This window comes from Mobula birostris, unplaced genomic scaffold (genome assembly GCF_030028105.1).
Source record: "Mobula birostris isolate sMobBir1 unplaced genomic scaffold, sMobBir1.hap1 scaffold_296, whole genome shotgun sequence".
In the NCBI taxonomy this organism is placed as follows: domain Eukaryota; kingdom Metazoa; phylum Chordata; class Chondrichthyes; order Myliobatiformes; family Myliobatidae; genus Mobula; species Mobula birostris.
The window spans coordinates 563632-591165 of NW_027276019.1; the positions used below are offsets into that span (position 1 = coordinate 563632).

General features: G+C 41.5%; 1 protein-coding gene across 8 annotated transcripts in view; it reads right to left on the reverse strand.

Annotated features, from left to right (window-relative positions):
- LOC140192879 (palmitoyltransferase ZDHHC3) overlaps positions 1-27534 on the reverse strand; it is a 162380-nt gene that overhangs the window by 105358 nt on the left and 29488 nt on the right. For all 8 annotated transcript variants that reach the window (XR_011884485.1, XM_072250389.1, XM_072250385.1 and 5 more), the window contains one exon: positions 3994-4118. Coding sequence is in view for 7 of the 8 variants with exons in the window: in XM_072250389.1 (XP_072106490.1) it covers positions 3994-4118 (125 nt within the window). In the remaining variant the exon portion in view is untranslated. The remainder of the gene's footprint in view (positions 1-3993; positions 4119-27534) is intronic.

Sequence of the window (27534 nt, forward strand, 5' to 3'; positions counted from 1 at the left end):
TTTGCAACTGATCTATGTTGTGCTGTATTCTTTGCCAGTCTTCTGCACTATCCACAACTCCACCATCTTGGTATCATCCGCAAATTGACTAACCCGCCCATCTACAATTTCATCCAGGTTATTTATATGCATCACAAACAGCAGAGATCCCAGCATAGCTCCTTGCAGAATTCCACGAATTAAAGACCTCTAGCTTGAATAAGACTCTTGAACCACTACCTTGTCTTCTCTGCGCAAACCACTTCTGAATCCAAACCGCCAATTCATCATGGACCTCATGCATCTTAATCTTCTGGACTATCCTCCCACGAGGGACTTTGTCAAACTCCTTGCTAAAATCCATGTAGACAACCCTCATCAAACTCTCTCGTCACCTTGTCAAAAAACTCAACCAAGTTAGCAAGTCACGACCTGCACATACAATGCCATGGAGGCTCTCCCTAATTAGGCCATGGTTTCCAAATGCTCAAAGATCCTATCCCCAAGACTGTTCTCCAGCAATTTCCCTACAACTGACATGAGGCTCATCAGTCTATAGTTCCCAGGATTTTCCCTTGTTACTTCTTTCATGATTGTGACTATTTCAAGTTCCTCACCAATTTTCTCTAATTACCTGTTGTGCTTTTTGCATATTTGCTGCTGTAAAGACTGATATAAAATACTTGCTTAAAATTTCTGCCTTTTATTTCACGTTAATTCTCACCCAAGCTCAGAGACAAGCATCCTCTTTTACTGTACTGTTGTTGTTCTCTACTTATAGAAGCTCCTAAATTTATATTACTTCCCAGTTTATTGTAATGCTAGTCTTTTTCATCCACGCTAGAGGTTTAAACATTGTCTCATGTTTCAGGCGTCTCACTACTTTTTGCATTTTCAGTAGCATGGAAATTATTGGAAGAAAGGTTGATTTCAATATCATAAACAGTTCCTGGCAGAAGAAACCTGGAAGCAGTTACATAGAGGTTGCTAGTATATTCACAAGAGAGAAAGGACAGCAGGAACAAGGAATCAGGGGATATTGATCACTAGGTTAAAAAATGGAGTATAAACAGAAGTGAAAAGGGGAAGGTCCTTTAAAAATAGTTAGGAAAGTAAACTGGGGATACTGGCAGACAAGATTAAGGAAAAGGCAAGGGTAGGTGTAGGGCCCATTAAGGACAAAGATAGGTGTGTTAGACCCAAATTTTAATTGAGCAGTACTGTTGGTGTTGTAATGCATAAAGTTTGGTGTGGAAGAGGTTAGTGAACTATTAGTAAATTTAATGTTGCTTAGTATGGAATATTAGAAAAAAATTGATACACGATCGCTATGTCAGTGGAAAAACAGATTAAACAGAAGTAGTTAGCATACTTCATTAGAGTGAGATCACACCTGACCAGTTTGACTGACTCTAATCACACCCTTCCATCCTTGGCCAATGACTAATCCCAAAACAATTTAAAATAAAGCTCATGATAATCTCTCAGAGAAAAGGTATCAATTTTTCTGTCTCTAATGTACTGCAATGTCATAAACTTATTTCTTCTGAGTCACTTCTTTAAGCTGCAAACCTCTTTAGTTGGTTTAGCTGCTGGTGGCCTTGCTCACTGACATAACTCCAATTTTCTAAAAGTGCAACGTATCATTTGCATGTCCCTTTGAAATTTTTGTAATTACTTAAGTATGCTTTAATACTCTGCAGCCACAAAACCATGTCAGAGAACAGAAAAAGGCACCAGCCCAACTAATCCATGCCGACTACTATTCCTCTCTGAGTTATTCCCATTTGCTCTTGCTTGGCCCATATTTCTCCAAATCTTTCCTATCCACATACCTTTTAAATGTTGTTGATATACCTGCCTCAACCAATTCCTTTGGCAGCTCGTTCCATAGTGTGAAAATGTCGCCCCCCAGATTCCCATCAAATCTTTCCCCTCTTCTTGATTCTCAACCCTGGAAAAAAGATTGTGTGCATTCACACTATCAAAGCCCCTCATGATTTTATATTCCTCAATAATATCACCCCTTATTCTCCTATGCCCCAATGAAAACAGTCCATAATTCAGCCCTTCTAGTCCTGGCAAAATGCTCACAGATCCCCTTTGCACTGTTTGCAGCTTAGTAACATCTCCTATAGTAGGGTGTTTGAAACTGAACACAATACTCCAAATGCAGACTCCTCACCTACAAGATAACATCCCAACTTCTATCTTCAATGCCCTGAACGATGAAGTCCAGTGTGCCAAAAGCCTTTTTCACCACCTGTGATGGCAACTTCAGGGAAATATCCTTGAAACTGTTCTGTCTGCCTGGTAACCTTTATCTATGACAAAGCTTTGAACAGTGTTTCTGCAGCAGGAGTCTGATGTTGTGCATGTGAACAACATGGCCTCACTAAGTAGCCAAATGAAGTGAACCAGGGTCTCAACACCAGGAAAAATGATCTGGGAAAGGCTACTAATGTTGCTGTGGTCATCATTTGAATAAATTCAGTATATTTTGTGGAAACAGTACAGCTGGTGTTGAGGCATTTCCCCATTGCCTCAAGATAATTGCCACTGGTACTACAAGTCTCAGAAGCAAACAAGGCGGCAGGTATCACTGTTGCAAAAGGTGATTTAAGCAACATATTGGCACAATCAGAGAAGCTGCGGACTCACAACATTAGTGATCATTTTGACCTTGGACCGTAAGAATTTAGCTCACTCTATTACCATAGTTTTTGGGTTACCAGTGATAGAACCAAGTCATTTAACCTCTTCAGCTCGTCGGATGATTGCATTTCTTACAATAATGGCTAGAAGATCCATTTTGCTGAATTGTTAAGAGATTAATCCTCCCACCACATTTCATTGGTTCTCTCAAACTACGTTGTGTTTAAACTTAGAAAAAATTAGAAGTGTTGTTTATGATCTCTCTATTAAATTTGAAAAGACTTGGAGGCCATTTATTCAACACTTCCATATGATGTAATTTGACCTTTTCAAACCTATTCTATTTCTTTTTAATGTTGAGAGGAGCAGAGTCAACAACACCAATGGTTCTTTATTTTTGATGTTACATAACAGCCCATGTCTTTTCTTTCTTTAATTTAGTTGGTTAGCTTTGTTTAGATTAGTTTTTCTTTTGGGGTATATATTATTTTATTTTCTCTTTTTTCATTTTTTTTTTGTACATTTTATTTGTATACTGTACAATTGGGAAGTTTAATACCTGTGTGTCAACTGGGCTTATATTTAAATATGTTAATTATAACAATGTAATCCCAATAACTTTGTATCAATACTATGTTATGTTTATCATTATGAAACTAATAAAAAGATTGAAAAAGAAACAATTTAGCCATTCAGCCTATTGAGTCTACTCTCTCATTCAATCATAGCTGAATTTTTATTCCCAACCCAATTATCTTGCTTTTTTCCTATAACACTTTTACTAACTAAGGACTAATCAATCTCTGTCTTAAATACCATAATACTATAAGATACAGGAGTAGAACTAGGCCATTTGGCTCAGTCAGTCTGCTCCATCATTCAACCATGGCTGAATTATCATCCCTCTCAATCCCATTCTCCTGCCTTCTCCCTGTAACCTTTGACACACTTACTATTCAGAAACCTATCAACCTCCGATTATACCCAATGACTTGGCCTCCTCAGCTTTCTGTGGCAATAAAATCCACAGATTCACCATTCTCTAGCAAAAAATTCCGCTTCATCCGTTTTAAAGAGATATCCCTTTATTCTGAGGCTATCCCTCACATCCTTCTGAACTTCACGGAATACAGACCCACAGACATCAAATGCTTCTCATATGTTGAGCCTTTCATTCCTGGGTTCACTCTAGTGAACCTTCTCTGAATCTCCTCCAAACTCGTGCCACTCAAATGCATTTTCCTGTTTACAATTCTATTTTACATAATTATTTTTTTGCAATCGATGAATCTGTTTATAAGTGAAATGAATGAGACCTGTTAATCCTGCCAAGGAGATGTTGACATGATCTGTTTTTACCTGCAATGGTGCGCTCTCTCTGGCTTGATACTGCAGCATTTCGGACATTTATAAACCACTTGACCTGGTTTCAGTTGTAAACTTTCAATGAATTCTTTAGTGGCATTCCCTTTTGGTACTGCACCCTGGCAAATAAACAGCAAGTTACAATAAAACAGTGCTCCAAACAGTACCCTTCAATTCTTGCTATAAATATATTATCGTAATATCTATGACATAATTGTAATCCTGCAAGAGCGACAGAGAAAAGAAACTACACCTTGAGGGAAAAAGATCAGTGATATACTTAACAGTGAGAAGATTTGCACCACTGTGTGAGTGAGCTTGCTTCAAAGCTTCAATAAATACTACGATGACATTGCCAGGACTTGAGGAACTGACTTATGGGGAGATTAAGCAGGTTGGGACATTTTTCATCGGAGATTAGGAGATGGAGAAATTCATCTATACAGTGTATAAAATCCTCAGAATCAGGTCTAATCTCACTGCCATATGCTGTAAAATTTTCTTTCTTTTTAAATCTTTTTATTAATTTTCCAAAATTACAAACAGAATAACAATATTGATACAGAGAGATTGGAATAATCTTATTGTTGATAAGCATGTACAAAAAAGATTTCAAATAATACAGGTATAATAGACTTCCAAACTCTTAATATAATTAATCATAGAGAAAAAAGAAATAAAAAGAAAAAGATACAAAGAAAACCCCCCCCAAAAAATGAAACTAAATATTAAACCCCAAAAAAAAGCAAACGAAACAAAACAAGGCTGGACCAATATCTTAAATCGAACACGTTCAATAATGTTGTCAACTCTGCTCCTCTATTCATATATTTTAAGTTAATAAGGAGGATTCGGAAAGGTCAAATTACATCATATGAAAATGCTGAATAAATGGTTTCCAGGTCTCTTCAAATTTAACCGAAGGATCAAAAATGTCACTTCTGATTTTTTTCGAAATTTAAACATGATATAGTCTGGGAAATCCATTGAAATGTAGTAGGAGGATTGGTCTCCTTCCAGTTCAATAAAATGGATCTTCTGGCCACTAAAGTAACAAATGTGATCATCCGACAGGCTGAAGAGGATAAAAATCTATGTTCTACCATTGGCAATCCAAAAATTGCCGTAATAGGATGGGGTTGTAAATCAAAACGCAGAACTGTTGAGATAATATCAAAAATATCTTTCCAAAATTTTTCCAAAAAAGGACAGGACCAAAACATATGAGTTTAGGAAGCCACCTCAGAGTGACATCTGTCACAAATAGCGTTTATATGGGAACAAAAACGGGCTAATTTATCTTTAGACATATGGGCCCTATGCACTACTTTAAATTGTATTAATGTATGTTTAGCACATATAGAGGAAGAACTAACTAATTGAAAAAATTTATCCCATTTCTCTATAGGTAGGCAAAGTTGAAGTTCCCGCTCCCATTCATTTTTAATTTTATCAGATATACCTGGCTGTAATTTCATAATTATATCATAAATAGATGCTATTAATCCCTTCTGAAAGGGATTTAAACCTAAAATTTTATCGATGATATCAGCAGGGTATGAGATCGGGAAGGTAGGCAGTGTGGTATTTAAAAAGTTACTGATTTGTAAATATCTAAAAAAATGGGATCTGGGCAAATTAAATTTATTAGATAACTGTTCAAAAGACATGAAACAGTTATTCAGGAATAAGTCACGGAAACATGTTATACCTTTCATTTTCAATATCAAAAAGGCTTGGTCCATAACCAAGGGTTGAGAAAAAATAGATATATTAGGGCTTGATAATATAAATTTATTCAAACCAAAAAATTTACAAAATTGAAACCATATTCGTAATGTATGTTTAACTACTGGATTAACCATTTGTTTATTCAATTTAGATAGTACAAAAGGAAGTGAAGTTCCTAAAATGGAAGCTAAGGAGAACCCTTGTACAGAGTAGCCTTCAAGGTTTACCCAATGTGGACTTGGAATTATATTCCAATCTTGTGTCCAAAGTATTAAATATCAAATATTAATTGCCCAATAATAAATCTTAGATTAGGCAATGCTAAACCATCATCTTTCTCGGACTTCTGTAAATTTTTTTTTAACTTAATCTGGGATATTTTTTCTGCCATATATAAGAGGAAATTTTAGTATCGATAGTATCAAAAAAAGATTTAGGAATAAAAATTGGTATCGCTTGAAATAGATATAAAAATTTAGGTAAAATAATCATTTTAATAGCATTAATTCAGCCAATCAGTGATAGAGATAATGGGGACCACTTAGTAATCAGTTGTTTAACCTGACTAATTAACGGAAAAAGGTTGAGCTTGAGTAAGTCCTTATGTCTCTTAGTAATTTTAACTCCCAAATAATTAAAATAGTCAGTAATCACTCTAAATGGTAAACATCTATAAATGGGAACCTGCATATTTAATGGGAAAAGTTCACTCTTACCTAGGTTCAGTTTATAACCAGAAAAACTACTGAACTGAGCAAACAGAGTTAATACTACCAGAATGGATTTCTCCAGGTTAGAAATATATAATAGTAAATCATCTGCATATTGTGATAATTTATGTGTCTCATTTCCACGGGTAATACCAAATATATTAGGGGAGTCACGAATAGCAATAGCTAGCGGTTCCAATGCAATGTCGAATAGTAATGGACTAAGAGGGCAACCCTGCCTAGTACCATGGAATAAATGAAAGAAGGGAGATCTTTGATTATTAGTAAATACCAAAGCCAAAGGAGTAAGATATATCAATTTAATCCAAGCTATAAATATCGGACTAAAATTAAATTCCTCAAGGGTAATAAACAAATATGTCCATTCGACTCTATCAAAGGCTTTCTCAGCATCCGATGAAATGACACATTCTGGAGTTCCGGGTGAAGGAGTATAAACAATATTCATTAATCTCCTAATATTAAAGAAAGAGTAACGATTTTTAATAAATCCAGCCTGATCAGCAGAAATAATTTGAGGCAATACATTTTCCAATCTCATTGTCAATATTTTAGAAAAAATCTTAGAATCCACATTCAACAAAGATATAGGCCTATAAGATGCACATTCAGCAGGACCTTTATCTTCTTTGAGAATTTTTGAGGCAGGAGGAGAAGATAGCGGCGTGCCTGCGCGTGCACAGCCCTCCGGTGAAAAATGATGTCGTATCTGTTAAATAGGGGCTGTGGACAATTCTGATTTGATGGAGAATGGACGTGAAAGCACAGAGGAACATCTGGAGAAATTTCTGAAACGCCCGTTTGCTGCTGTCGTCACTGCGTGGTCCAGAATCTTTCACAGGATAGGCCTCAAAATCCCCGGCCTTGCCTGCTTTTGGCAACCGAGAAGGAGGTCGAATCGTTTGGACAGAGATGGCGCTCAGTACTCAGTGTCGGAGAGCTGATCAGAGCTCGAAGTTTTCGGATGACTCAGAGTCGGATTGTGGTCGGCATGGCAGGGAGAGTTTTTCTTCTTTCTCCCGTCTGCGTGAGATGTAGGACATTTGAGAAACTTTGAACTTTACTGTGCTCATGGACTTCATCAAGTTATGGTGTTGTTGCACTGTTGTAACTATATGTGATAATTATGTGGTTTTGTCAGTTTTTTCAGTCTTGTGTTTTGTGATATCACACCGGAAATATTCTATCATTTCTTAATGCATGCATTACTAAATGACAATAAAAGAGGACTATGTGTCTTCATAATCATAATCTAAATTAGGAAAATAGAAGCTTGAGAAAAAGATTGTGGTAATTTACCTATAGATACTGCATCCCTAAAAATTCTACATAGTCAAGGAGTCAGTATAGTAGAGAAAAATTTTAAAAATTCTACTGTATATCCGTCTGGGCCAGGCGCTTTACCTGAGTTCATCGAAAAAATAGCATTTTTTATTTCTTCTACCGTAATAGGTACATCTAGTTTTAAACATTCATTGGATGATAATTTTGGAATATTCAATTTCTTTAAATATTAATGCATTATAGTGAAGTCATCAGGAAATTCTGATTGATATAGGGAGGTATAAAATTCTTGAAAGGATTTATTTATCTCATCATGGTCAACCATCAGAGTACCATCTTTTTTACGAATCTTAACAATCTGGCGCTTAACCGAAGTCGATTTCAATTGACTAGCCAATAGTTTCCCAGTTTTATCACCATGTATATAGAATTGACTCTTAGTTTCAAATTAATTGGCTTTCAATCGAAGATGATAGTAATAGACTATGCTCCATTTGAAGTTCAACTCTCTCTTTGTAGAGCTCCTGATTAGGAGCTATAGAATATTTCTTGTCAATTTCTTTGATCTTGTCAACTAATATTTCATTATTAGTTCGCTTTTTTAATCCAGCAGTATATGAAATAATTTGTCCACGAATATATGCTTTAAAAGTACCCCATAGTGTCCCGCTGGAAATTCCCTCCGTAAAATTCGTTGTAAAGAAAAAATTAATCTGTTCCTCAATAAAATTAACAAAATCCGAATCCTGAAGCAAAGTGGTATTAAATCGCCATTGTCTAGAACTAGAAGATGTATCCCTGACTTAATAGATAGTTTCAACGGTGCATGATCGGAAACAGCAATGGGATCATATTTGCAGTCAATAACAAGTGGAATTAATCGAGAGTCAATAAGAAAATAATCAATTCTTGAATAGTGATGATATACATGTGAAAAAAATGAGAACTCTTTCTTGTTGGGATACAAGAATCTCCAAATATCTGAGATATAAATTATAAAAGAGTTAATACGAGTAGCTGATTCATTCGGAAGTACTTGATTGGACATGGATCTATCCATCAGCGGATTTAAACAACAGTTAAAATCTCCACCCATAATCAACATATAATCATTTAAATTAGAAAGAGATGTAAAGAGATTCTTAAAAAATTCGGGACAATCAACATTTGGGGCGTAAACATTAAGCATAACAACTTTTTTGTTAAATAACAAACCAGTAATTAACAAAAATCTGAAACCATCTCATGATGCAAAGATGAAATTGACGGATCTATAAAAATAGAAACGCCTTTTACTTTGACCTGTGAGTTGCAGTGGTTCTGTTGGACCTCCCAGAACCTAAAAAAACGCTGATTATCCTCTTTCCGGACATGTTTCTTGTACAAAGATAATGTGAACATTCATCCTATGGAATACTTAAAAAATTTTCTTCCGTTTAATTGGGTGGTTGAAACCATTTGTATTCCAAGAAACCAAATTAATAATCTTATCCATAGTACTGAAATCGAGCCTAAGGTATGTAAAGGGTTAACCAGAATACAAACTCATGACCCCGGAAGAGGAAAGAAAGTCCAAAGAGGAACCAGAAGTCACGACATTTCAGACATTTTGGTAGTTTGTCAGCCCGTTTAAGGAGAAAAACTAAATTGAAAATAGGAACAAAAATGCGACCCCCTCCCACAAAAACCCAGAAAAAAGCCAGAAAGTGGCCAATGGTAAATCTACAGCTAAATCTAACTCCATCTCTCCAGAAGGCAACCCAAAAGAAATATGTTTATCGTAAGAAACACCACCCATAGCCAAAAAAGTTACTATAAATGTAAAAAGATTACAACAATTACAAAGACAAAATAGTTACTTCTTACTCATATTTCAAAAAAAAAGACCAAGCACCAGTTCATATTATTAGTTTTTTGTATATAAATGATCAGAAGTGAAGCAGGAAGAGAGAATTCTGGGAAGAAGGAAGGAATTCACCATCTTAAAATATAATACTTCTCCAGTAACGTTTCAAAAAAAAGGGAAAACATTAAAACTGTAACTAAATTGCTCTCAAAAAGGAAAAAATATTCAATGTGAGATATACAAAATCACTAACAAAAAAAGTACTATCATTTAAGAATGTAAGAAGTACCTACACTACAAAATCACGGCAAAAATTTGTTGTTTTGTGGCAGCAGTACATTGCAATAGATAAAAAATTGTAAACTACATTAAGTATATATAAAAATAAATAAATTAAATCAGTACAAAAAAAAGCAAAAACAAAGTGAGGTAGTAGTCAGAAATGTGATAGTGGTGGGAAGAAGCTGTTCCTGAATTGTTGAGTGTATATCTTCAGTCTCCTGTACCACCTCCCTAATGGTAGCAAAGAGAAGAGGGCATATCCTGGGTAATGGGGGTCGCATTTGAGGTATCGCCTTTGGAAAGTGTCGTTGATTTTGGGGACGCTGATGCTCATGATGGAGTTGGTGGAGTTTACAGTTTTCTGATCCTCAGCAGTGGCCCCTCCAGATCAGATGCTGATGCTCTCCACAGTACACCCATAGAAATTTGAGTCTTTGGTGACATACTGTAATGTGAAGGGTTAGTTTACTTGCCAGCTGAAAATTGCTTCCACTACGCAGGTCATTGATTGGCCTGCTCGACGGATGCAGCACCTCTTTCCCTTTGGTTGCCTTGTGCATTGCGGCACAGGTTTCCTGTTCCGCACACCTCAGTAAGAACAGTACATGCAAGAGACTCGCCAAGTTTCCTCTGCTCCAGGGACTCTTCTTTCAGTTAAGGTGGCACTACCGAACATGGGCGACAGTTTCTGGTAGTCAAAAAGATAAGAAATCCAACTAAAAACATCACTAAAATTGCCTTTCCTGTGGTAAACTGTTAAATTATTGCTGCAAATAGTGAAGGGGCAAGTGATGGCAAAGAGAATTTGGGGGATGCACTGAGATGGTATGTTGAAGAATCTTTGCAGATTGTTTTCCGATGGCCGTACAGCCGGCCCGGGAGCGAGGTTGAATCACTCTGGGTGTTGAGCTGATTTGAAGAGTTTGAGAGCTGCTTTGGGCAGGGCAACAAAATCTGGGCCTGAAGCAAATCAGTGGGTGGTGTGGTCTAGACCCTGAGCCCTTCACAGTTGCTGGGTCAAGCGCGAGGTACAATTCACTGTTCAGACAATTTAAACACCGACCCAGATTGGAGCAAGAGCTAATTTTGCTCACTCTCCATGATCTTCACTCACCTCTCCAGATCACTAGAGCCTTTTGTTGGCTCAGATAGACTGAAAACAGGATGTCGGTCCGCGATGGTCATTTCCATGGTGCTGAGGATATGAAGACTGCTCCGGCTGCTGTGTTTTGTGCCTGCTAATAAGCGAGGCTTTGGGGCTACTCTGGGCTACTCCAGGGTTCAGGTCTGAGGATTCAATTTTGGCTCGGAATGCTGTTGTTTGCTTCAGTTGTTTGCATGATCTGTATTTTTTTCCCTTCTCTTGCAAATCAAGTGTTGGTTTTTCCCATTTATTCTTTTTTTCTTTAATTGAGTTCTTTTGGGTTTCTTGATTTGTGGCTACCTGTGAGCAAGCAAATTTCAAGGTTGTACAATTTATAAATTTTTTGATAATAAATGGATCTTGAATTTTCACAGAGGTTGTGATCTATGCTGAAGACAATTGGGAAAGTACGCTGCAGATATAGGAGGGCCTACATGAACATTTAGCTAAGTACATGTCTGTTGAATGCTTAGTTTTGTTGTTGTGTGACTTGTGAAGACATAATGAAGAACCTGTTGAGTTTGAAGAGATACTAAATGTTCAGTGTTATAGATTTTGTAACTTAGATGTTTGGTTGAATGTTTTACTGTTTATCTGTAAACGGTTAATGTGCTTATTTGTAATCAGTGTCTTCTGTCTCACTTACCAAGCCTGTAAACCTGCTTCCCCTTTACACATACCAAATCTCCTCAAACTCCTATAGCTGTTGTCATGCCTTCTTTGGAATTCCATCAATATGTTGGCCCCAGGTTAGATCTTTAGAGGTGCTGACACCCAGGAACGTGAAACGGCTTGTATTTTCCCCCCACTGGTCCCTTAATGAGGAGTGGGTGTGCTCCCTTGACTTACCCTTCCGGAAGCCCACAATTAGTTCCTTGGTCTTACTGCTGTTAAATGCAATGTTGTTGTTGTGACACTACTCAACCAGCAGACCTGTCTCACTCCTCTATACCGCCTCATCACCATCTGAAATTCTGACAACAATATTTGCATTATCAGCAAATCTATAGATGGCAATTAAGCTGTGCCTAACCACACCGTTGTAGGTGTAGGGTGCTTGGAGCAGTGGGCTAAACACGCACGTATCTTTGAAGTGCGCCAGCGTTGAATGCCAGTGAGGAGATGTTCTTTTCCCGATCAGCACGGACTGGTCTCCCGATGAGGAAATCAAGGATCCAGTTGCAGAGAGAGGTACAAAGGCTCAGGTTTGGGAGCTGTTGATTAGAACAGAGGGTGTGATTGTGTTGAACACTGAACTGTAATCAATAAACAGCAGCTTGACATAGATATTACCTTAGATCCAGGTGATCTAAGGCCAAGTGGGGAGCCAGTGATGCAGACAGATTGTGGTGATAGGCAAGTTGCAGCAGGTCCAGTTCCTTGCTGTTGGATGAGATGGTTTTATTCTTAGATTAGACTGTTTAATTATTTTCTTCGCAGTTTAACAATTATCTGCTAGTATTTCATATAAATACTTGTATACATGTAACTGTTTAATATGTTTCCTAGACGTCACAGTATGTAAATGTGTGTCTCCTAGTGGCTATATTGGTATGATTCTGGAAAGCTCTGGAAGCTTTTCTTCGTTTGCGTTATTTGAATTGCAGCTTTCTCATTAGCTGACTCAGTTGCAAATTTAAATAGCATTTTCCTTATCTATGTATACAAGAAGAGCTGATCACAAAGCTGGTGCCATCATTTTTCTTTGTCTTCTCTTTTGACTTTCCTCTTCAATTAGTAGAGCTCTATCTTTGCCCATTTTTCAATTCTTTGTTCTAGTAACACTCAACAAAATGATCATGAAACAACCAGTTTTGTGCTTCTATCCTGACTTCTGAAAGAACCCTGAATTAAAACATCAGAATTCAGGAGCTGAGGTGAGTGTGCTTTAAAAGGAGCGCGGAGTGGGGACTCGGGACAGTGTGATTGCAGGACTGTCGCAGCAGGGGGAGGAGCGAGGGACTCGGGAGAGCGCTGAGTGCCGGGAAGCAGCTGAGGAGCTGCGGTGAGTGTGCTTTAAAAGGAGCGCGGAGGGCAACTGAATGGTTAAACAGAATGCTGATTAGTTGATTAAAGGGAGTGAGTACTTGAGATAATTGGCAGGGACAAATAAAAGGAGGGGTAACTGAAGAGGAGCGGCCAGTGTGTGAGTGGCTCAGGGTAGGAGTGGAGCTTTGAGGCTTTGGCTCGAGAGGCTTCGGTGAGCAGAGGCTGAGGACGAGCCTGCTCCCAGTGAGGTAAGGCCCGGTAATCTCCTTAAATTAACTTAATTACCTTAAGAGTAGGTAATGGAGGCAGCAGTTAGGGCAGTCGAGTGCTCCGTATGCAGTATGTGGGAAGTCAGGGACAGCACAATTGTCCCTGATGACTACACCTGTAAAAGGTGCATCCAGCTGCAGCTCCTGACAAACCGAGTTGGGGAACTGGAGCTGGAGCTGGAGCTGGATGAACTTCGGATTATTCTGGAGGCAGAGGCAGAAAGAGAGAGCAGTTACAGGGAGATAGTCACCCCTAAGAGTCAGGAGACAGGTAGCTGGGTGACCGTCAGGAGAGGGAAAGGGAATAGACAGAATGAGCGGAGCACCCTGTGGCCGTTCCCACCAATAATAAGTATACCGTTTTGGATACTGTTGGTGGGGACAACCTACCAGGGACAAGTTGTAGTGGTCGCGTCTCTGGCACCGAGACTGGACCCTCAGCTCAGAAAGGAAGGAGGGAAAAGAGGAGAGCAGTAGTGACAGGGGATTCAATAGTTAGGGGGACAGATAAGAGGTTCTGTGGGAGAGATCGAGAATCTCGGATGGTCTGTTGCCTCCCTGGTTCCAGGGTCCACGATATCTCGGATCGAGTTCTCGGTATTCTCAGGAAGAAGGGTGAGTAGCCAGATGTCGTGGTCCATGCAGGGACCAATGATGTGGATAGGAAGGAGGAGGAGGTCGTCCTGCAAAGAGAGTTCAGGGAGTTAGGTGCAAAGTTGAAGGACAGGACCTCCAGGGTTGCAATCTCAGGATTGCTACCCGTGCCACGTGCGAGTGAGGCTAGAAATAGGAAGATAATGCAGCTAAATACGTGGCTAAGGAGATGGCACAGGAGGGAGGGCTTCATGTTCCTAGACGATTGGGCTTTGTTCCAGGGAAGGTGGGACCTGTTCCAACGGGACGGTTTGCACCTGAACTGGAGGGGGACTAACATCCTTGCGGGAAGCTTTGCTAGTTCTGCTCCGGGGGGTTTAAACTAAATTTGCAGAGGAAGGGGAACCAGAGTGTTAGAGCAGATAGTGAGGTGGAGGAGGATAAAGGTCATGCGAGGACTGCATGTACAGACAGAAATCAAAGGTTTGTACATGATAGAAATGTTCTCGGGTGCATCTATTTCAATGTAAGGGGTATTGTAGGTAAGGCAGATGAGCTCAGGGTGTGGATTGACACATGGGATTATGAGATTATTGCTGTTACTGAGACTTGGTTGCAGGAGGGGCAGGACTGGCAGCTTAATGTTCCGGGGTTCCGATGTTTCAGATGTATTAGAGGGGGAGGGATGAAAAGGGGAGGAGTGGCATTACTAGTCAGGGAAAATATCACAGCAGTGTGTAGACAGGACAGCCCGCAGGGCTCGTCTACAGAGGCCATATGGGTGGAGCTGAAGAACGGGAAAGGTGTGACCACACTAATAGGGTTGTATTATAGACCGCCCAATAATCAAAGAGAATTGGAGGAGCAAATCTGTAGGGAGATAGCAGACTGATGTAAGAAACAGAAAGTTGTAAAAGTTGGGGATTTTAACTTTCCACATATTGACTGGGACTCCCACACTGTGAAAGGGCTACATGGCTTGGAGTTTGTCAAATGTGTTCAGGAAAGGTTTCTAAATTAATATATAGAGGTACCAATCAGAGGGGATGCAATACTTGATCTCTTATTAGGGAACCAGACAGGTCAGGTGACAGAAGTATGTGTAGGCGAACATTTTGGGTCCAGTGACCATAATGCTATTAGTTTCAAGTTAATTTCAAGTCTGGTCCTCGAATTAAGGTTCTAAATTGGAGAAGGGCCAATTTTGTGGAAATGAGGAAGTCCTGACGAAGGGTCTTGGCCTGAAACGTCGACTGCACCTCTTCCTACAGATGCTGCCTGGCCTGCTGTGTTCACCAGCAACTTTGATGTGTGTTGCTTGAATTTCCAGCATCTGCAGAATTCCTGTTGTTTAAGGATCTCGGAAGAGTGGATTGGGATAAGTTGTTTTCTAGCAAGGATGTGTTCAGTAAATGGGCCTTCAAAGGTGAAACTTTGAGAGTGCAGAGTCTGCATGTTCCTGCCAGGATTAAAGGCAAAGTTAACAGGCATAGGGAACCTTGGTCTTCAAGGGATATTGGCAATCTGGTTAAGAAAAAGATAGCAGGTATAGGCAACAAGGAATAAAAGAGGTACTTGAACAGCATAGAAAATGTAAGAAAATACTAAAGAAGGAAATCAGGAAGGCAAAAAGACATGAGGTTGCTTTGGCAGATAATGTGAAGGTAAACCCAAAGGATTTCTACAAGTATATTGAGAGTAAAAGGATAGTAAGGCACAAAATTGGTCCCCTAGAAGATCAAAGTGGTCATTTATGTATGGAGCCTCACAAGATGGGGGAGATCTTAAACAGTTTTGCTTTTACATCAGTATTTACTCAGGAAACATAGTGTATACGGAAGGAATGGAAACAAGCAATAGTGTCATGGAACATAAAGAGATTAAAGAGGAGAAGGTGCTTGCTGCCTTACAGCGAATGAAGATAGATAAATCCCCTGGTCCTGACATGATATTTCCTCGGACCTTGAGAGAGAGACTAATGTAGAAATTGCAGGGGCCCTGGCAGAAATATTTAAAATGTCCTTAGCCACGGGTGCGGTGCTGGAGGATTGGAGGGTAGCTCATGCTGTTCCATTGTTTAAAAAAGGCTCCAAAATTAAACCAGGTAATTACAGGCTGGTGAGCCTGACATCAGTAGTAGGTAAGTAGTAGGTGTTCTGAGAGATCGGATATACAAGTATTTGGACAGCCAACGGTTGATTAAGGATAGTCAGCATGGCTTTGTGCGTGGTAGATCGTGTTTAATGAATCTTGTAGAGTTTTTCGGGGAGGTTACCAAGAAAGTAGATGAAGGAAAGGCTGTGGATGTTGTCTACATGGACTTCAGTAAGGCCTTTGACAAGGTCCCACAAGGGAGGTTAGTTCAGAAGGTTCAGACACTAGGTATCCATGGAGAGGTTGTAAACTGGATTTGAAATTGGCTGTGTGGGAGAAGATAGAGTGGTAGTGGATGATTGCTTCTCAGACTGGAGGCCTGTGACTAGTGGTGTGCCTCAGGGATCTGTGCTGGGACCATTGTTGTTTGTTGTCTATATCAATGATCTAGATGATAATGTGAAAAATTGGATCAGCAAGTTTGCTGATGAAACGAAGATTGGAGGCGTTGTGGACAGCGAGGAAGGCTTTCAAAGCTTGCAGAGGGATCTGGACTAACTGGAAAAATGGGCCAGAAAATGGCAGATGGAATTTAATGCAGACAAGTGTGAGGTGTTGCATTTTGGAAGGACAAATCAAGGTAGGACATACACAGTAAATGGTAGGGCACTGAGGAGTGAAGAGGAACAAAGGGATCTGGGAGTTCAGAAACATAATTCCCTGAAAGTGGCGTCACAGGTAGACAGGGTTGTAAAGAAGGCTTTTGGCATCCTGGCATTCATAGATCAAAGTACTGAGTATAGGAGTTGGGATGTTATGGTGAGGTTGTATAAGACATTAATGAGGCCAAATTTGGAGTATTGTGTACAGTTCTGGTCACCTAACTATAGGAAGGATATCAGTAAGATTGAAAGAGCGCAGAGAAGATTTACTAGGATGTACCCGGGTCTTTAGGAGTTGAGTTACAGGGAAAGATTGAACAGGTTAGGACTTTATTCCTTGGAGCGTAGAAGAATGAGGGGAAATTTGATAGAGGTTTACAAAATTATGAGGGGTATAGACAGAGTAAATGCGAGTAGGCTCTTTCCACTTAGATTAGGAGAGATAAATACGAGAGGACATGGCTTTAGAGTGAGAGGGGAAAGATTTAGGGGGAACACTAGGGGGGACTTCTTCACTCAGAGTGGTGGGAGTGTGGAACGAGCTGCCATCTGACGTGGTAAATGCAGGTTCACTCTTAAGTGTTAAGAATAAATTGGATAGATACATGGATGGGAGAGGTCTGGAGGGTTATGGATTGGGTGCAGGTCAATGGGACTAGCAGAATAAGGTTTCGGCATAGACTAGAAGGGCTGAATGGCCTGTTTTCAGTGCTGTAGTGTTCTATGGTTCTAACATTGCTTAGCCAGAACCATCAACAGCCCCTCAAAGCACTCAATCACAAGTAGATATGAGTGCAACTGGGCGACAATTGTTGAGGCAGCTCACCTTGCTCCTCTTGGTAAAACAGCTACCCTTTGAGTACATTGGAAACTCCAACTGCAGCAGTGAAGATCTCCTCGAACACAGTTGGCTGACACAGGTTTTTGGTGCCCTACCAGGTACACAATCAGGTACAGGGCTATACACGTGAGAGGGTTCAACCTCCTGAATGATGCTCTGAGGTCAGTCTCCAGGACAGAGGTTACAGAGCCACCAGATGCTCCCTTTCAAAACATCACTGCCACTCCTCTGTAGGAAGTGATGGCCTGCAAACCCTGCCAGAGCTGCCATGCATCTGATTTCATCTCTAACTTCAATCAGAATTGTTTTTTCCTCTCTTAAAATAGCCTTCCCAAGCTTGTACCTGGACTTGTTGCACAGATCTGGATTACCAGTCTTGAATTCCGCAGATCTAGCCCTCAGTAGACTGAGAATCCATGGCTTCATCACAGCTTTTGGATTCGGCATGTCTGGTATGTTCTCAAGGACACATACTCATTGACACAGGTTTTAATGAAGCTGGTGACAACTGTTGCGCATTCATTTAGGTTCGAAGATGAATTCCTGAATACTGTCCAGTCCACCAACTCAAAGCAGTCTCGTAAGTGCTTCTCCCTTGCCCATAGCTTCATCCTCACCACTGGTGCTGCAGTCTTTGGTCTCTGCATACACACTGGGAGTAAACGTGCAGCCAAGTGATTGGACTTTTCCAAGTGAAGACGTGAGACGATGGGGTAAGCGTCCTTGACGCCGGAATAGCTGTGGTCAAGTGTGACGGCTCCTCTATTTCCGCAGGTGATATCTTGGTGTTAGTTGCTCAGTGGCTTCAAGCTGGCCTGGTGAAAACTCCCCCAGCGTGACAGGGAAGGCAGCCAAGTGCGCAGCTTTGTGACCACTGATTATGGTTCCAGTACCTGCCCCATGTTAGCCTGAAGTGGAATGTAGATAGAATGGACAACATTTGACTGTTGGATGTTCCAGGTCAGAAAGCAGGATTGAGACTGAACTGTGCTTACCTCCGTGCACCACGATGTGTTAATCATAAAACATACCTCACCTCCTCTACCTTGAAAAGACTGAGCTGCCTTCAGCTTGTTTGCTCGAGCAACCTCATGCCTCCTGATTTCTTTTGCATTGCATGTACTCTGTAAGTACCTCATTTGACCCTACCTGCCTCTGCCTACCATGCACCTTTTCTCCCGCTTAACCAGGGCTCAATAGCTCTTGAAAACCAAGTCTCCCTACACTTGTTATCTTTACCTTTTACTCTGAGAGGCAAGGATAAGCTTTGTACTCTCAAAATCCCACATTTGAAGGTCTCCAACTTATAAATGCACCTTGGTCAGAACACAGTCTGACCTAATCCACACTTGCCTGATCATTTCTAATACCTATCAAGATTAACCTTTCTCCAATTGAGAATCTCAACCCATGGACCAGACCTATCTTTTTGCATATTTTCTTTGCATCTAATGATCACAATGCCATTAGTTTCAAAGTATTCCCCTGCATAAACTTCTTTCACCTGCCCTGTCTCATTCGCTAATAGTCGGCCAAGTATCACACACACTCTCACTGGGGCTCCTACGCACTGATTCAGGAAAGTTTCTTTAAAACATCTGACAAATTCTACCCCATCTAGACCTTTTAAAATATGGGAATCCCAGTCAGTATGTGGAAAGTTAAAATCATCACTATAACAACCTTGTATTTCTCTACAAATTTGTTCCTCTTACAAGGTAGATTGTCCTGTAAGTTACTCTCACTGTTCCTATCTGTTCATCGATTAGTGCACAGTGTAGTGAGATAAACACATCTGCACCAGCTGAACCGAGCTGCAGTTCCTGAGAGAACACATTAAGGAACTGGAGCTGCAGATTGATGACCTTCTACTCGTACAGGAGAATGAGATGATGGACAAGAGCTACAAGGAGGAAGGAGTATTTTAAAGGCAAGATGACACAACCGTGGCTAACAAGAGAAATCAAAGTCAACATAAGTCATAGAGAGGGCATATAATAGAGCAAAAACTAGTGGGATTGGGAAGCTTTTAAATACCAAAAAAAAATGTCATTAAAGTAAAGATAGAATACAAAAGTAAGCTAGCCAATATTAAAAGGGATACCAAAGGTTTCATCAGATACATGAAGTGTAAATGAGAGATGAGAGTGGATATCACACTGCTGGAAAGTGATGCTGGAGAGGTAGTAATGACGGACAAGGAAATGGTGGATGAACTGAATAAGTATTTTACATCTGTCTTCACTGTGGAAGACCTTCAGTATGGTGGAAGTTCTAGGTGCCAGGGTCATGGTGTGTAAAATTATCATTACTAGAGAGAAAGTTCTTGGGAAACTGAAAGGACTGAAGGTAGACAAGTCAGCTGGACCAGATGGTGAAGAGGTGGCTAAAGAGATTGTGGAGGCATTAGTAATGATCTTTCAAGTATCACTACATTATGGAATAAAACACAGAAATTTACAGCACATTACAGGCCCTTCGGCCCACAATGTTATGCTGACCGTGTAAACTACTTGAGAGACTGCCTAGAATTTCCCTCGCACATAGCCCTTTATTTTTCTATGCTCCGTATACCTATCTAAGAGGCTCTTTAAAGGTCCTATTGTATCCGCCTCCACCAATACCGCCGGCAGTGCATTCCACACACCCACCATTCTCTGTGTGGAAAAACTTACCCCTGACATCCCCTTGGTACCCATTTCCAAGCACCTTAAAGCTATGCCCCCCCCCCCCCCCCCCCGTGTTAGCCATTTCAGCCCTGGGGAAAAAGTCTCTGACTATCCACACGATTGATGCCTCTCATCATCTTATACACCTCTATCAGGTCACCTCTCATCCTCCGTCGCTCCAAGGAGAAAAGGCTAAGTACACTCAACCTATTCTCATAAGGCACACCCTCCAACCCCGGCAACATCCTTGTAAATCTCCTCTGCACTCTCTCTATAGTATCCACATCCTTCCTGTAGTGAGGTGACCAGAATTAGATTAGATTCAACTTTACTGTCATTGTGCCGAGTACAGATACAAAGCCAATGAAATGCAGTTAGCATCTGACCAGAAATGCAAAGAATAGTGCTATATACAAAATAATTGTGAATAAAAAGTAAGTGCTACAACACACAAATATAAAAGTACTGAGACATGGCTGCAATATTGCTTAGTGCTGTGATGTGAGGTTCAGCAGGGTCACAGCCTCAGGGAAGAAGCTCTTCCTGAGCCTGCTGGTGCAGGAGCAGAGGCTCCTGTAGCGCCTACCGGATGGGAGGAGAGTAAAAAGTCCATGGTTAGGGTGAGATGCATACTTGATAATGCTTTTCGCCCTGCCCAAGCAGCGTTCATGGTAGATGTTCTCAATGGTGGGCAATTGGGTGCTGATAATCCACTGGGCAGTTTTCACCACACGCTGGAGTGCTTTGCAGTCCGATACGGGACAATTGCCATACCACACTGAGATGCAGTTGGGGAGTATGCTCTCAATGGTACAGCAGTAAAAGTCCATCAGTATCCTGGGACAGAGGTGAGCTCTCTTGATGCTCCGGAGGAATTAAAGGCACTGTTGCGCCTTTTTGATCAGGATGGAAGGGTTCAGGGACCAGGTGAGATCCTCGGAAATGTGGACACCAAGGAATTTGAAGCTTGATACACGCTCCACTACAGCTCCGTTGATGTAGATGGGGACGTGAGTGTGGCTCCTAGCATGCTTGAACTCCACAATGATCTCCTTGGTCTTCTGGGTGTTAAGGGCCAGGTTGTTGTCGACACAACACGTGGTCAGGTGCTGGGGCTTGTCCCTGTAGGCTGGATTGGGTCTGACCAAGGTCTTGTATAGCTGTAACATTACCTCACAGCTCCTGAACTCACTCCCATGGTTGATGAAAGCCATCACACCATACGTCTTCTTAACAACACTGTCAACCTGCGCAGCAGCTTTGAGTGTCCAATGGACATGGACCCCAAGATCTCTCAATCCTCCACACTGCCAATAGTCATACCATTTATATCATATTCTGTCTTCAAATTGGGCCCACCAGTTCCAGAACGGTTCAGGAAGACTGGAAAATCGCAAATGTCACTCCACTCTTCAAGAAGGGAGAGGCCCAGAAGAAAGGGAATTATTGGCTAGTTTGAAAAGCCTCAGTGGTTGGGAAGATGTTGTAGTTGATTGTTAATGATGTGGCTTTGGGGAACTTGGAGGCACATGATAAAAGAGACTGTAGTCAGCATGGTTTTCTCAAGGGAAAAACTTGCCTGACAAATTTAATGGAATTCTTTGAAGGAATAACAAGCAGGATAGACAAAGGAGAATTGGTTGATGTTGTTGTGTTTGGATTTTCCAGAAGGCCACACGAGGCTGCTTAACAAGCCACAGTCGGATAGTATTACAGGAAAGATTCTAGTGTGGATAAAGCAGTGGCTAATTGGCCTGAGGCAAAGAGTGGGGAAAAAAGAGAGTCTTTTCTGGTTGGTTGACAGTGACTAGTGGTGGTCCACAGGAGTCTGTGATGGGACAGATTCATTTTACATTATATGATGGAATTGATGACTTTGCAAAATTTTCAGATGATATGAAGTCAGGTGGAAAAACAGTTAATTTCAAGGAAGAAGGGACGCTACAGAAGGACTTGGACAGATTAGGAGAATGGGCAAAGAAGTGGCGGATGGAATAGTGTCCAGAAGCGTTTGATTGTGCACTTTTGTAGAAGCAATGAAACGGTTGACTATTTTGTAAATACAGAGAAAATACAAAAATCTGAGGCGCAAAGGGATTTAGGAGTCCTTGTTCAGGATTCTTTAGAAGTTAATTTGCAGACCAAGTCTGTGGTAAGTAAGCAAATACGATATTAGCATTCATTTCAAGTGGACGAGAATGTAAAAGCAAGGATGTAATGTTGAGACTTCATAAAGCACTGGTGAGGATTCACTTGGAGCCTTATGAGCAGTTATGGGGCCCTCATCTTAGAAAGGATGTGCTAATACTGGAGTGGGTTAGAAACATAGAAAACCTACAGCACAATACAGGCCCTTTGGCCCACAAAGCTGTGTCGAACATGTCCTTACCTTAGAACTACCCAGGCTTACCCATAGCCCTCTATTTTTCTCAGCTCTACACATCCATCCAGGAGTCTCTTAAAAGACCCTATTGTTTCCACTTCCACCACCGCCGGCAGCCCAATTCTATGCACTCACCACTGAGTTTTTTTTAAAAGAAAACAACTTACCCCTGACACCTCCTCTGTACCTACTTCCAAGCATCTTAAAAATATGCCCTCTCATGCTAGCCATTTCAGCCCTGGGAAAAAGCCTCTGGCCTTTTGACAAGGTCCCGCATGGGAGGTTAGTTAGGAAAATTCAGTCGCTAGGTATACACGGAGAGGTGGTAAATTGGATTAGACATTGGCTCGATGGAAGAAGCCAGAGAGTGGTAGCAGAGAATTGCTTCTCCGAGTGGAGGCCTGTGACTAGTGGTGTGCCACAGGGATCAGTGCTGGGTCCATTGTTATTTGTCATCTATATCAATGATCTGGATGATAATGTGGTAAATTGGATCAGCAAGTTTGCTGATGATACAAAGATTGGAGGTGTAGTAGACAGTGAGGAAGGTTTTCAAAGCCTGCAGAGGGACTTGGACCAGCTGGAAAAATGGGCTGAAAAATGGCAGATGGAGTTTAATACTGACAAGTGTGAAGTATTGCACGTTGGAAGGACAAACCAAGGTAGAACATACAGGGTTAATGGTAAGGCACTGAGGAGTGCAGTGGAACAGAGAGCTCTGGGAATACAGATACAAACTTCCCTAAAAGTACATTGGTACATTGGCCTTTATTAATCGAAGTATTGGGTATAAGAGCTGGAGTGTTATGATGAGGCTGTATAAGGCATTGGTGAGGCCGAATCTGGAGTATTGTCTTCAGTTTTGGTCACCAAATTACAGTAAGGATATAAATAAGGTTGAAAGAGTGCAGAGAAGGTTTACAAGGATGTTGCCGGGACTTGAGAAACTCAGTTACAGAGAAAGATTGAATAGGTTAGGACTTTATTCCCTGGAGCGTAGAAGAATGAGGGGAGATTTGATAGAGGTATATAAAATTATGATGGGTATAGATAGAGTGAATGCAAGCAGGCTTTTTCCACTGAGGCAAGGGGAGAAAAAAACCAGAGGACATGGGTTAAGGGTGAGGGGGGAAAAGTTTAAAGGGAACATTAGGGGGGTCTTCTTCACACAGAGAGTGGTGGGAGTATGGAATGAGCTGCCAGACGAGGTGGTAAATGCGGGTTCTTTTTTAACATTTAAGAATAAATTGGACAGATACATGGATGGGAGGTGTATGGAGGGATATGGTCCGTGTGCAGGTCAGTGGGACTAGGCAGAAAATAGTTTGGCACAGCCAAGGAGGGCCAAAAGGACTGTTCCTGTGCTGTAGTTTTTCTATGGTTTCTATCCACACAATCAATGCCTCTCATTATCTTATACACCTCTATCAGGTCACCTCTCATTCTCCGTCGCTCCAAGGAGAAAAGGCCAAGTTCACTCAACCTATTCTCATAAGGCATGCTCCCCAATCCAGGCAACATCCTTGTAAATCTCCTCTGCACCCTTTCTATGGTTTCCATGTCCTTCTTGTAGTGAGGCAACCAGAATTGAGCACAGTACTCCAAGTGGGGTCTGACCAGGGTTCTATATAGCTGCAACATTACCTCTCGGCTCTTAAACTCAATCCCACGATTGATGAAGGCCAATGCTCCGTATGCCTTCTTAACCACAGAGTCAACCTGCGTAGCAGCTTTGAGTGTCCTATGGACTATGACCCCAAGATCCCTCTGATCCTCCACACTGCCAAGAGTCTTGCCATTAATGCTGTGTTCTGCCATCATATTTGACCTACCAAAATGAACCACCTCACACTTATCTGGGTTGAACTCCATCTGCCACTTCTCAGACCAGTTTTGCATCCTTATCAATGTCCTGCTATAACTTCTGACAGTCCTCCACACTATCCACAATACCTCCAACCTTTGTGATTTTTATAAAGGACCTGGATGAGGAAGTGGAGGGATGGGCTAGTAAATTTGCTGATGACGCAAAGAGTAGGGGTCCCAGAACAGATCCCTGAGGCACACCACTGGTCACCGGCCTCCATGCAGAATATGACCCGTCTACAACCACTCTTTGCCTTCTGTGGGCAAGCCAGTTCCGGATCCACAAAGCAATTTCACCTTGGATTCAAAGGAGGTTCATGAAAATGATTTCAGGATTAAATGGCTCGTCATATGAAGAGCATTTGATGAGCATTTGAAGAGCATTGGTTCTGGGCCTGTGTTCACTGGAATTTAGAAGAATGAGGGGTGACCTATTGAATAGTGAAAGGCCTTGATAAAGTGGATGTGGATGGTAGGAGTGTCTAAGACCAGAAGGCACAAAATAGAGGGGCATCTGTTTAGAACAGAGATGAGAAGGAATCACTTTTGCCAGAGAGTGGTGATCTGCAGAATTTGTTGCCACACATAGCTGTGGAGGTCAAGTCTTTATTTAAGATCGAGGTTGATAGATTCTTGATTGGTCAGGATATAAAGCGATACGGTGGGAAGGCAGGAGATTGGGGCTCAGATGGAAAATGGATCAGCCGTGATGAAATGCCGGAGCGGACTCAATGGGCCAAATGGCCTCATATTGCTGCGATAGTCATGGTCTAAATCCTTCAGACTGTTGGGTAGTGTGTAATGTAGCCCCACTAACATGGTCATGCCTTTATCATGTAGTTCCACCCATGGCACCTCACTGGACAAGTTCTCCAGAGTCGCCTGACTGAGCACCGCCCTGACATTTTCCCGAACTTTTAACACCACCCCTCTTCCTTTCATCCCTCCCGCTCTGTTGCATCTAAAACAATGAAACCCAAGAATATTGAGCTGCCGGTCGTGCTCCCTTCTGCAACCAATTCTCACTAATGGCTGCAGTATCGTAATTCAAGGTGTTGATCCATGCCCTGAACTAATCCACCTTTTCTACAATACTGCTTTCTTTGACGCCAGCACAGATAGACTGGAAGTCCGAGTGTCGGGCAGAGAGGTGAGGGTCGGGTTGAGTTCATTCATTCTTTCGCAAAAGTTCATTCCTTTCTCTGTGGCACCGAGATAAAAAAATTGATCCAGCTGCTGTGTTTCTGCCCCATTGGTGTGATGAAATGGGATTAAGGACTGGAAAAGAACCCAATGATCCAAAAATCTTATGCACTAACTCCCTCCTACATTAACTCCTTAGCCATGTGTTAAAGTGCATGATCTTCCTATTTCTGGCCTCACCAGCATGTGGCACAGGTAGCAATCTTGAGATCACAACCTTGGAGGGGGTCCTGCCCTTTAACTTAGCACCTAACTCCCTGAGCTCACTTTACAGAACCTCACTCTTCAGAATCAGATTCATTATAACCGGCTTGCCTAGTGAAATTTGTTAACTTAGCAGCAGCAATTCAATACGTAATATAGAAGAAAATAATAAGTAAATCAATTACAGTATACGTATATTGAATAGATAAAAATGTGCAAAAAACAAATACTGTATATTAAAAAAAGTGAGGTAGTGTCCAAGGGTTCAATGTCCATTTGGGAATCTGATGGCGGAGGGGAAGAAGCTGTTCCTGAATCGCTGAGTGTGTGCCTTCAGGCTTCTGTACCTCCAGCCTGATGGTAACAGTGAGAAAAGGACATGCCCTGAGTGCTGGAGGTCCTTAATAATAGTTGCTGCCTTTCTGAGACACCGCTCCCTGAAGATGTCCTGGGTACTTTGTAGGCCAGTGCCCAAGATTGAGCTGACTAAATTTACAACCCTCTGCAGCTTCTTTCGGTCAGTCATGTACAGTAGCACCCCCACCCCCCACCCCAGACAGTGATGCAGCCTGTCAACCTGTCACAAACACAAAGGAGCTGGTTGTGGACTACAGGAAGAATGGAGACCGGATAGCCCCTATTGACATCAATGGATCTGGGGTTGAGTGGGTAAACCGCTGTAAGTTCTTCGGTATCCATATCACTGAGGACCTCGTGGTCTGTACACACCACTTGTGTGGTGGACAAGGCACAACAGCACCTCTTTCACCTCAGACGGTTGAGGAAGTTTGGTATGGGCCCCCGAAATCCTAAGAACTTTCTATGGGGCACAATTGAGAGCATCCTGACTGGCTGCATCAGTGCCTGGTATGGGAAATGACTTCCCTTAACCGCAGGACTCTGCAGGGAGTGGTGCGGACAGCCCAGCACATCTGTAGTTGTGAACTTCCCATGATTCAGGACATTTACAAAGACAAAGGGCCTGGAGGATCATTGGGGACCCATGTCACCCCAACCACAATCTTTTCCCGTTGCTACCATCTGGGAAACAGGACAGCAGCATAAAGGCCAGGACCAACAGCCTCCGGGACAGCTTCTTCCACCAGCCCATCAGACTGATTAACTCACGCTGATTTGAGTATATTTCTATGTTACATTGACAGTTCCATTATTATTATAAATTATTATGATTGCACACCTAGGCAGAGACGTAACCTAAAGATTTTTACTCATGTATGTGAAGGATATAAGAAATAAAGTCAATTCAATCCCCTTTATCTATGCGACTTGTAACCTCCTCAAAGAAGTCCAACAAGATCCTGTCTGTTCATCAGGCAAGGTTTTCCCTTAAGGAAACCACAATGAACTGGTCCTATCTTACCCCATGTCTCCAACAACTCCATAATTTCATCCTTAACAATCAACTCCAACATCTTCCTAATCACGGAGGTCAGGCTAAATGGTCTATAATTTCCTTTCTGCTGCCTCTCTCCTTTCTTAAAGAGTGGAGAGACATTTTCAATCTTCCAGTCCTCTGGCATCATGCCAGAGTCTAATGATTTTTGAAAGATAATTTCTAATGCCACCACAATCGCTAACGCTATCTCTTTCAGAACCCTAGGGTGAAGTTCATCTGGTCCGGGTGACTTGTGTATCTTTCCCTCATTCCGCTTTTTGAGCACCTTCTCTCTTGTAATAGTAACTGCACCCACTTCTCTTCCTTCACACACTACAACAGGCATA